This window comes from Bos indicus x Bos taurus, chromosome 28 (assembly GCF_003369695.1).
Source record: "Bos indicus x Bos taurus breed Angus x Brahman F1 hybrid chromosome 28, Bos_hybrid_MaternalHap_v2.0, whole genome shotgun sequence".
Taxonomy (NCBI): domain Eukaryota; kingdom Metazoa; phylum Chordata; class Mammalia; order Artiodactyla; family Bovidae; genus Bos; species Bos indicus x Bos taurus.
The window spans coordinates 4,891,325-4,903,159 of NC_040103.1; the positions used below are offsets into that span (position 1 = coordinate 4,891,325).

The window sequence follows — 11,835 nt, forward strand, 5'->3', positions numbered from 1 at the left end:
TGCGCACAGTCTCTCAAGGGGGAGCTCCAGATGGTGAAGGAAACTCTCCAGGCCATGGCCCTGCAGCTCCAGCCAGCAAAGGAGGCAGGGGAGAGGGAGGCTGCAGCTTCCTGTGTGACAGCTGGCATCCGGGAAGCACAGTCCTGAGGCCTGACAGGATGGAGGGTGAGTGACTGTGTCATCAGCATGAGTGCTGGGGGCCTCTCCCATCTCTTCTGCATAACCAGTGTGCCTGAACCCATTACGGAGATGCGCAGCCTGGATGCCCAGCCAAAGGGTGGTCCTCTCTCCTGGGGCTGAGTTCAGGGGAGTTTGCAGATTGGAATATGCAGGGCAGGGGGTCATCTGCTGATTTCCTTCTGTCAGTCTGAGACACTTTTACTGTGTCATTAACAAGAGCATCCTGCAGAGGACTTGAAAAAAATCTCTCCATTACAGACCCCATTAGACAGACAGTGAAAGTGAAAGTGTTAGTCGCTCAGTCGTGTCCAACTCTTTGCGACCCCATGAACTGTAGCCCCCCAGGCTCCTCTGTCCATGGAATTTTCCAGGCAAGAATACTGAGGTGGGTTGCCATTCTCTTCTCCAGGGAATCTTCCCAACCTTGGGATCAAACCTGGGTCTCCTGCCTTGCAGGCAGATTCCTTACCATCTGAACCTCATTCCACCAAGGGAACCTCATTAGACAGAAGTTGGGGTGAATTCTCCTAGAAAGATGTCTCTTTTCCTGCATCATCTTGCTTTCCGCTGCAGTTAAAATAGCTCCTGATTTAAGGAACTTATAAAAAAGGAAAGCATACATGTCTCTCTCATCATACCTGCTACATTTTCCTACAGGCGCACGGTATAAGGGAGCTAATTAACCCTAGAATCTGGAAGTAACAGCTTTTCACCTTAACTTCTCCTGTGATTCTTCATCATCTCAGGAGAATTAAGATCAAAATTTCCAGAAGGTATTTTTAAAGAGACAGCCTATCAGGAACCCCAGCCGTCTGGTTTTCCTGTTGTGGCAATGCCTATCTTTATAGGATGGTCCCTGATGTTTCATCAGGACTTGCTGAAATTCACCGACAGCTAGAGCAGGAAGGGAGTAGGGGCCATAAGTGGGTTGGGAAATTATTTAAATGTTTAAACCTCTTCTATATTCCCCTGAACCAGTCTCACCCAGGGTCAGGCAGGACATGGAAATGGAAAGCTCCAGTGCAGTATAGTACTCAGCGAGGCAGGGCTGTACTCAGATAATCAGTGCTATACTCAGTTAATCACTGCTGTGCTTGGTTAACCAGTGCTGTACTCAGTCATGCAGTGTTGTATTCAGTGAGGCAGTGCTGAACTCAGTTAACCAGTGCTGTACTCAGTGAGGCAGTGCTGAACTCAGTTAACCAGTGCTGTACTCAGTGAGGAAGGACTGTAGTCAGTAATAGTAATGTGGAGCACTGAAGGCCCCTCCCTGCTGAAGGAGCTGTAGAACAGGCTGAGCTCACCCAACAGCACTTCCCAAGGTGCACTGAGGAAGGCAGCCTTGAGAGATGCTCTGCAGACACACCGCTCTCCTTTGGCATGTTTGGGAAGATTCCTATGCCATCATTTCTGCTGGAAAGCAATGGTGCAATCAGCATATTAGCCTTTGAGAGTGCTTCAAGTAAGAAAACCCTCCTGATTCCGTCTCACCCCAAACTCCCCAAGTTTAATGGATCATAGTTTTTAAATTTAAATTCTATTAATATTCCATCAGTCAACTGCATTCTCTAGGGGTGTCATGATCCATATGCTGGTTTATATCACTTATGTATGCATTAGAGATGGAACTCAAAACCTTTGCTATGCTGTGTTGTCCTTAGCTGCTCAGTCATGTCTGACTCTGTGATCCCATGGACTGCAGCCCACCAGGCTCCTCTGTCCATGGGGATTCTCCAGGCAAGAATACTGGAGTGGGTTGCCATGCTCTCCTCCATGGGATCTTCCCAACCCAGGGATTGAATCCAGGTTTTGACGGGGTCCAGCCCCGGCTGATCCAGGGTATTCGAAGCGGGGACAGCGTCGGCGAGGATCAGGATACAATAGCTTCAATTAAATATTAATTAGAGATATAAAGAGTAATAGAATGAGGATAGCTCAGTAGGAAAATTCAGTGGAGAAAAGAGGCTGAGTAGCTTGGTTTACACGGGAGACCAATAAAACTTCAAGACAAGAAGCTTGCACCACTTACGTAGGCCGCAGGCATCCTTCCATTTTCCCGAAGGAGAGGAGACACTGAGGCCTCCCCAGTCGGATCTTAGAAGCCCAGGCATAATTAGTAAGCTTGGTGGGTTCCGCGCTCCAGATGGAGACTCAGCCAGAGTTTGAGAGGGAGAAAGACATGGGGAGACCAGTATTTCGAGGAACTGATCCCAATTCTTTATTTTCCGGGGTCTGTTTTTATACACTAAGATGTTATACAAAAGTCACGTGGGGACAGCAGTCCTGACTTTTATTAAAGTCAGGTACTTCATACAAATGTATACAGAGGTCTTAGGGGTGTTACATCATCTTCTGGCCAGGGGGCCTGCTGACAATTTATGACCCTCTCCTTGTGACAGTGGTCAGTCAACCAGAACACTTATTTCTCCAAGGGTGATTATTCTTAAAACAGATGCCACCCAAATAAAGTTACATTCCTATAGGGTGAGGGTGTAGTGGGTTTTAGTTAAGGAAAGAATTTACTTAGCCTAAGGTCTGACGTGATTTATATCAAAAGTTAATACTTATTTCTTCTATATATTCATTAATGTGTGTAAGGGCAGGGGATGTGGAGACTTAGCAACAAACATTGGCTCAACAAATGAAAAACCCTTCACCAATACAATTTCTAATCAGCCCACTATACTTATACCAGTGGTTTTCTAACTTTTCTAAGGAACCTGTTTTTAGAAGGTTTAAAGCATCTCGTGCCTCTCACGGTTGGGAGGCTGTGGGCAATCACATGGGGCCGGACAAGCCTGTCAGGCAGGCTAGAGAACCTTCAGAGGAGTTTGTATGTTAAAACACTCTTGTCATGCCCAGGAATTATTACTAACTGGAGCTCTAAGTTAACTCCTTCTCCAAAAGAGGTGGTGGGGGACAGCCCCCCGTAAAGTCAGAGGTGTAGGTGAGAGCACAAAGTAGTAAAGTAGGCAGGCTCTGGTTATGGGGGTAGATGCTCGAGGATTTCCAGGGGGACTCCTGAGGCTCGATCTCGCCTTTGAGTATGTCGAGCCTCCTTCCTCATGACCTTTGCCATGGGCGGAGTGCCTCACACTGGCCCCCAACAAGGTTTCCCACATTGCAGGCAGATTCTTTACTGACTGAGCTACCAGTAAAGCCCCAAACTTTTGCAGTGTTGAGTTAGTAAGGACTGGCCACAGTTTGTAAGTGTAATTAACTAACTGGTGTTTTTATATTTCTGTCTCTTGATGCTCACAGGAGGAGTGACGCTCCTGTCTTCATTCAGATCCATGGACAGTTGACAATCTTTGTCATTTCCTGAAGTCACACTGCCATTTCCAAAGGCAGCTGGTGCTTTGCTCAGCCTTCCATGCTGTGCAGTGCTTCCGTCAGGAGATGGCCCTGCTTAAGCCAGCAGGTGGCTGTGGTCCAGGGAACAAGCAAAAGCACAGCATATGAATTTTCTGATTGTTTTTTCTAAAATTTTCTGGTGAGCACTTAAAAATATATACTATGCATATTTTAGTAATTATATAATTAGTTTGTTCTAGGAATGCTTTTCAGTGTTTTTCAATGATGGAGCAAATTCCTGAATTATTTATCACGTCTAAGCAATATTATGTACTAGTCACATGGCACATGGAATTCCTCAGTCCTTGAATTAATTCCAGTGAAGCAAAACTTGTAGAGTCAGAATTGTCTCTAATGAATCCCTACTTGGAGAAGTGTCATCTTAAAAAACCCCACAAGACATTTTGGGAGTCACCTAACGCAAGTGTTTTATATTACTCAGGTACCATCATGAATAATTCTGTGAGGTTATGATGTAGCTGAAAATTCTGGAAGCTAATGACTATCTGAGTGTGCCCCAAATAAGTGTTCTCCAGTGCCCCAGTGGGCAGCATATCCATCTCCTTGTTGAGATGCCAGATCAAGGTGGGTGAATGATGCTTTAACCACCTGCTACAGCTCATCCCTAGCCTGTGCTGGTGTCAGAGGCAACCGGGAAGCCTGCACAAGGCCAGGGTGTTTCTTCTGCCCACACGACCTTCTCACACCCCTCTTCAGCCACTGTGATCCCCAAAAACCCAGGGCTGTGCATCCGAAACCATAATATAGGACAGTTTCTGTCAGGGCAACATAAGAGGAGATTAGAGCTTGAATTTAAAAGCCACAAAGCAATAACAATAAAAAAGCTAAGCTTTTATAGAGACAGTCAGGACCGCAAGCACAAGTGCAGGTGGAAAATGATGACTTTGGGTCTGATTCCATGGCACCATGCAAGAGAATCAATGATGAATCACGTGGTAGTCTGCACTGAGCTGCTGGCACCTGAACGCCAGCCATTTGTCTTCCACCAGCCTGAGCCGTGGCATGTTCTCAGTCAGTGACATTCCCGGCTCCTTCTAACTTCTTGAAATTTCAACATCAAATGATCTTCCTCAAATCAGATGAACATGTAATATTAGAAACGATTCGCCCTGTGTAGTAGGGGTGGATTCCCCAGCACAGGAGCATGAAAATGCTCACGTGTGTGTTGGGACTGTTCCCACACCTTTGCAATCATTATCATCTTAATTCTTACGCCAACCTTATGGGGCAGGTGTTTGTAGTTGATGGAACTGCACCTCGGGAGACTGATGAACATTACCCACAGCACAGAGCAGGTGAATAGGGGGCCGGAAGCAACAGTTAGACCCCCCACAGCACAGAGCAGGTGAATAGGGGGCCGGAAGCAACAGTTAGACCCCCCACAGCACAGAGCAGGTGAATAGGGGGCCGGAAGCAACAGTTAGACCCCCCACAGCACAGAGCAGGTGAATAGGGGGCCGGAAGCAACAGTTAGAGCCCCGAAGACAGGTAGACCACTCTTACCTGTGTTCTTACTAAAGTGCTTTCAATGTCTTTGGGGGACTATTTGTTCCCCTAGAGCTTACTTGTTCCCTTGAGAACAGGTGGTCATCTTGGAACTCCTGCTTAAGAATCAGAGAACTGAGCCTAGGGAAACTCTGGCTCCTCACACCCTGAGTTGAGCCTCGCTGCACTGTGACCATGAAGTCTAGGCTCAGACAGGCTTCAAGGACCTGCCACCCACCACTGTCCTAATCCACCATTCATTCCCCATCCCCTGTAAAGTCATGCCAGGAACAACCACCTACTCCCCGACAACAGGCAGATTTTCTTGAAAACGTCCATCTAATCGGTGTTTTTCAGAAAACATTAGAGAAACCAGCTTTACACTCACTGTTTAATGGCTTACATTAAGAAGTAACTTGATGCTCTAATTTTGAATACCCTCATCTTATCTAATCTTTGAATTTTGTCATGTAATTTATTACTTCATGAAATTTACTTTTTATGTGTTAAACTAAAAATGTTACCCAAGTCATTGGTGCACCTTTAACAATTTTTTTTTCTTTTTTTTTTTATCTTCTGGAGTATGGAGGATAGAAAAATGTAACAGCTTTACTCGTCTCATCTTTCTGTTATAGGATGAGTCATGTACTTACATTGCACAAAATGTTTGTAATAAAGCAATGCTTTAAAAGTGTGTATGTGCTTACTTTCAGATATTAACCAGTCATAAAATGATAGAATTTTCTATTCCAGACCCTTTGAAGAAATTGAAAATAACATTACTATTAAATGGGGAACAGGACAGAGTGTCCACTAACAACACTGAAATATTTTACTGGAGGTACTGGCTTAGGCCAGAAAAATAAAGGAGAGTTACAATCTGGAAAGGAGGAGATACAACATTAATAGTGACAGGTGATGTCATTGTTAGCCAGACAATCTAAGAGAATTAACGAACACAAAACTTACTTACACAAATAACAACACAATCAGCTTACCAAAATCAATATGCTTTACATATACAAATAATAATCAGAACATAAAGTATAAGAAAAGACCTACTTTCAATAGCAACAAGAAAAGAAAACAGCTAGGAACAAATATAAATAAGAAACATACAAGCCTTGTCTGAAGGAAATTTTAAGATGAAGAACACAAGAGGAGAATTGAATACAGAGAATGACGTTAACTTTTGGGTAGAAAGTCATCATAAATTGTCAGACCTCTGTAGATAAATTCATAAATACTACCTGATCCCAATAGAGTCACAAATGTATAGATATTCTCAGCAACTATTCTCTGCTTCATCCTTTCTAGAAATTCTTCATTCAGGTGCTTAAGTTACAAATGTACTCACACATGAGTGGAGTTGCCATATGCATTTATACTGTTAAAGCAGTTAAACGAGGAATCCATTAGCCTGGGGGAGGTCCAGTGCCCTGGCACCTATACCAGCAAGCCCACATCTAAGCCTGTAAATGCTTCAAGGTTATGAAATTGAGGCCTGAGGACGACCAGTCACAAACAGCCAATTAGGCTTTGAACTATAGCCAATCAGTCCTTCCCTTGCTTCCACATTTTCTCTGTGAAACTTTTTCTTCCTCCTGTCAGTGGTGTCTCCCAATTACTTCTGGTTTGGCACTGATTCAGATTGATTTTTGCTCAAAAAAAAAAAAAAAAAAAAAAATCTTAAAAAGTTTAAAATGCCTCAGTATATTTTTTAACAGCCCTATTGTTTGTAAGAGAGAAAATTGGAAACAAGCTAAATTTTCATCCATAGCAAACTGTTTTTAAATAAATTATGGCACAGCCACACTACGGAATGCTTTGAAGTTGCTAAAAGGTCTTTCTATACATGTCTACTTGCGTCTGCAGAAATATCCCTGCAAAGGGGCCCACTTAACTTGGGGAAGAGGGTTGGAAGGAGATTTACTTTTTCTGTGTCCTGTTCTTTTAAAAATTTGTACCAAGTGCTTCTGCTTTTTATTCAAAAAATCAATTCTTTAAGAAAAAAGCCATGATCACGGAGACTGGAAGTGGGGCCTTGGGTAGGACAGGGCACTTGGGCCCAGGCCCCCAGCACTGCCTCAGAATTTACCCCCTTGTAAGCACCCACTGGGTACCCAGCACCATACTGGGGAGTGTGCCACATACTGGTGATAAAAAGACAACTGTCAGATGTTATGATCAAATGATCTGAAGGAAGTAACTAATAATATTTATAATTACAAATATTATGTTATAAATATAAATATTACCATTTTAAAGACAAGGGATGAATTTTGTTTTGACACTTGAACAATGATGTCAGGTGGTAGAGTACCAAAAACTCAGTCCCTTCTGTAATTCCAGTTCTGGTCCTGGGTTAGGGAGTTGGGCAAAGCCTCCTTCCTCGGAACACAAGATCGAAGAGATCTAAGAGAGCTGTAGTTGGCTGTGAAGTCAGAGTGCGGCTGGGGATGGAGTTACATCTCTTCCCCACTGCTTCTTAGGAGTTACTTCTGCAAACAGTGTTTTATTCAAATAGGTAGGCCTTTAAAGGGCAGAAGGCAATGGCACCCCACTCCAGTACTCTTGCCTGGAAAATCCCATGGACAGAGGAGCCTGGTGGGCTGCAGTCCGTGGGGTCGCTAAGAGTCGGACACGACTGAGCGACTTCCCTTTCACTTTTCACTTTCCTGCACTGGAGAAGGAAATGGCAACCCACTCCAGCGTTCTTGCCTGGAGAATCCCAGGGACGGGGGAGCCTGGTGGACTGCCGTCTACGGGGTCGCACAGAGTCGGACACGACTGAAGTGACTTAGCAGCAGCAGCAGCATGCCTTTAAAGGGACCTACCACATATACTTTCACACTGGAGAAAGGAGGTTCTGACAGACACCAGAGTGAAGAACAGTCCAGAAAATATCTCTTCTCATTATTAAAATAACACATAAGAACTGATTGATTTTACTCTTCTGTTTTCAAGAGTTTGAAGCATCTATTGGAAACAGCTCAGGTGCATGACAGGAATTTGATGTCTTCCCATTGTCTATTTATTCACTCCAGAAATATTTATTGAATTCTTATTATAAAAATTGTTCTTTCTATGTTGAAAAGCAGAAACATTACTTTGCCAACAAAGGTTCGTCTAGTCAAGGCTATGGTTTTTCCAGTGGTCATGGATGGATGTGAGAGTTGGACTGTGAAGAAAGCTGAGCGCCAAGGAATTGATGCTTTTGAACTGTGGTGTTGGAGAAGACTTGAGAGTCCCTTGGACTGTAAGGAGATCCAACCAGTCCATTCTAAAGGAGATCAGCCCTGGGTGTTCTTTGGAAGGAATGATGCTAAAGCTGAAACTCCAGTACTTTGGCCACCTCATGCGAAGAGTTGACTCATTGGAAAAGACCCTGATGCTGGGAGGGATTGGGGCAGGAGGAGAAGGGGACGACAGAGGATGAGATGGCTGGATGGCGTCACTGACTCGATGGACATGAGTCTGAGTGAACTCCGGGAGTTGGTGATGGACAGGGAAGCCTGGTGTGCTTCGGTTCATGGGGTCGCAAAGACTCAGACACGACTGAGCAACTAAACTGAACTGAACTGATGATGGATAAATTTGTGACTATTTATAAATTTATAGAGGTTAAAATCTTAGTGAAAATCATTCAGCCGGTAATGAAAATATGCGTTGTTTCTCAGAACTCTTGGTTTTACATCTACATGATAAATTGTAAGACAATGCACACACAGAAAGACACCCAATAGCAATTAAGTTCATATTAAGCAATAGTCACTCATTATTTTGTTTCCTATATTATTTTATTTATAAGAACAACATTAAAATTGTTTTAAAAGATTCATGTATAATCTTCATTTTTCTATTCATCTACACAAAAATATATTTTCATTAAATTGCAGCTAGTCTATTTTTTATTCTGCTTTTTATGTTTAAGATGATGGTATTTTCCATTTTGCTACATAATCATTGTAATCTTTGTATTTGTTGCTGCATAATGTTCTATCAAGTTGATCTGCTGTAGCTTAGATATTCCTATGTCCATGCATCTGTCCTAAGTCACTTCAGTTTTCTCCGACTCTTTGTGACTCTCAGGCTCCTCTGTCCATGGGATTCTCCAGGCAAAAATACTGGGATGGGTTGCCATGCCCTCCTTCAGGGGATCTTCCTGACCCAGGGATAGAACCAGTGTCTCTTAGGTGCCCTGCACCAGCAGGTGGGTTCTTTACCACTAGCACTACCTGGGAAATCCCTATTTCTGTGTCAGTTCAGTTCAGTTGCTCAGTCGTGTCCGACTCCTTGTGACCCCATGCACTGCAGCACTCCAGGCCTCCCTGTCCATCAGCAACTCCCGGAGCTTACTTAAACTCATGTCCATCGAGTCGGTGATGCCATCTCATTCTCTGTCATCCCATTGTCCTCCCGCCTTCAGTCTTTCCCAGCATGAGGATTTTTTTCAAATGAGTCAGCTCTTCACATCAGGTGGCCAAAGTATCGGGGCTTCAGCTTCAGAATCAGTCCTTCCAATGAATATTCAGGACTGATTTCCTTTAGGATGGACTGGCTGGATCTCCTTGCAGGCCAGCGGTCTCTCAACAGTCTTCTCCAACACCACAGTTCAAAAGCATCAATTCTTCAGCGCTCAGCTTTCTTTATAGTCCAACTCTCACATCCATACATGACTGCTGGAAAAAACCATAGTTTGGACTAGACAGACCTTTGTCGGCAAAGTAATGTCTCTGCTTTTTAATATGTTGTCTAGGTTGGTCATGGCTTTTCTTCCAAGGAGCAAGCCTCTTTTAATTTCATGACTGCCATGATTTTGGGGCCCAAGAAAATAGTCTGTCACCATTTCCACTGTTTTCCCATATATTTGCCATGAAGTGATGGGACCAGGTACCATGATCTTAGTTTTCTGAATGTTGAGCTTTAAGCCAACTTTTTCAGTCTCCTCTTTCACTTTCATCAAGAGGCTCTTTAGTTCTTCTTCTCTTTCTGCCATAAGGGTGGTAGCATCTGCATATCTGAGGTTATTGATATTTCTCCTAGCAATCTTGATTCCAGCTTGTGCTTCATCAACCCAGCATTTCTCATGATGTACTCTGCATGTAAGTTAAAGAAGCAGGGTGACAATATATAGCTTTGACATACTCTTTTCCCTATTTGGAACCAGTCTGTTGTTTTAAGTCCAGTTCTAACTGTTGCTTCTTGACCTGCATACAGGTTTCTCAGTAGGCAGGTCAGGTGGTCTGACATTCCATCTCTTTCAGAACTTTCCACAGTTTATTGTGATCCACACAGTCAAAGGCTTTAGCATAGTCAATAAGCAGAAGTAGATGTTTTTCTGGAACTCTCTTGCTTTTTCTATGATCCAAAGGATGTTGGCAATTTGATCTCTGGTTCCTCTGCCTTTTCTAAATCCAGCTTGAACATCTGGACATTCATTGCTCATGTACTGTTGAAGCTTGGTTTGGAGAATTGTGAGCATCAGTTTGCTTGCATGTGAGATGCATGCAATTGTGTGGTGGTTTGAGCACTCTTTGGCATTGCCTTTCTTTGGGATTGGAATGAAAACTGACCTTTTCCAGTCCTGTGTCCACTGCCGAGTTTTCCAAATTTGCTGGCATATTGAGTGCAGTACTTTCACAGCATCATCTTTCAGGATTTGAAATAGCTCAACTGGAATTCCATCACCTCCACTAGGCTTGTTCGTAGTAATGCTTCGAAGTAAGGCCCACTTGACTTTGAATTCCAGGATGTCTGGCTCTAGGTGAGTGATCACACCATCATGATTATCTGGGTCGTGAAGATCTTTTTTGTATAGTTCTTCTGTATTCTTGCCACCTCTTCTTAGTATCCTCTGCTTCTGTTAGGCCCATACCATTTCTGTCATTTATTGTGCCCATCTTTGCATGAAATGTTCCCTTGGTATCTCTAATTTTCTTGATGAGATCTCTAATCTTTCCCGTTTTATTATTTTCCTCTATTTCTTTCCTATGTCATTCAGTTCACTTCAGTTCAGTCACTCAGTCGTGTCCGACTCTTTGCGACCCCATGAATTGCAGCACGCCAGGCCTCCCTGTCTATCACCATCTCCTGGAGTTCACTCAAACTCACGTCCATCGAGTCAGTGATGCCATCCAGCCATCTCATCCTCTGTTGTCCCCTTTTCCTCTTGCCGCCAATCCTTCCCAGCATCAGAGTCTTTTCCAATGAGTCAACTCTTCGCATGAGGTGGCCAAAGTACTGGAGTTTCAGCTTTAGCATCATTCCTTCCAAAGAACACCGAGGTCTGATCTCCTTTAGAATAGACTGGTTGGATCTCCTTGCAGTCCAAGGGACTCTCAAGAGTCTTCTCCAACACCACAGTTCAAAAGCATCAATTCTTCGGTGCTCAGCTTTCTTCACAGTCCAACTCTCGCATCCATACATGACCACTGGAAAAACCATAGCCTTGACTAGATGGACCTTTGTTGGCAAAATAATGTCTCTGCTTTTGAATGTGCTGTCTAGGTTGGTCATAACTTTTCTTCCAAGGACTAAGCGTCTTTTAATTTCATGGCTTGAATCACCATCTGCAGTGATTTTGGAGCCCCCCAAAATAAAGTCAGCCACTGTTTCCACTGTTTCCCCATCTATCTGCCATGAAGTGATGGGACCAGATGCCATGATCTTCGTTTTCTGAATGTTGAGCTTAAAGCCAACTTTTTTCACTCTCCTCTTTCACTTTCATCAAGAGGCTTTTTAGTTCTTCACTTTCTGCCATAAGGGTGGTGTCATCTGCATATCTGAGTTTAT

The 11,835-nt window shown here is 43.6% G+C and overlaps 1 protein-coding gene across 2 annotated transcripts in view; it reads left to right on the forward strand.

The window, feature by feature from the left end:
* The window catches only part of DISC1 (DISC1 scaffold protein), a 427,041-nt gene extending 421,307 nt beyond the window's left edge, over positions 1-5,734 (forward strand). Inside the window, exons 13-15 of one of the 2 annotated variants that reach the window (XR_003509171.1) lie at positions 8-165; positions 3,442-4,850; positions 4,901-5,734. Coding sequence is in view for 1 of the 2 variants with exons in the window: in XM_027530483.1 (XP_027386284.1) it covers positions 8-147 (140 nt within the window). In the remaining variant the exon portion in view is untranslated. Of the gene's footprint in view, positions 1-7; positions 166-3,441 lie in introns of both variants that reach the window. The other variant, XM_027530483.1, reaches the window with a different exon arrangement.
* Positions 5,735-11,835: the final 6,101 nt, after the last annotated feature.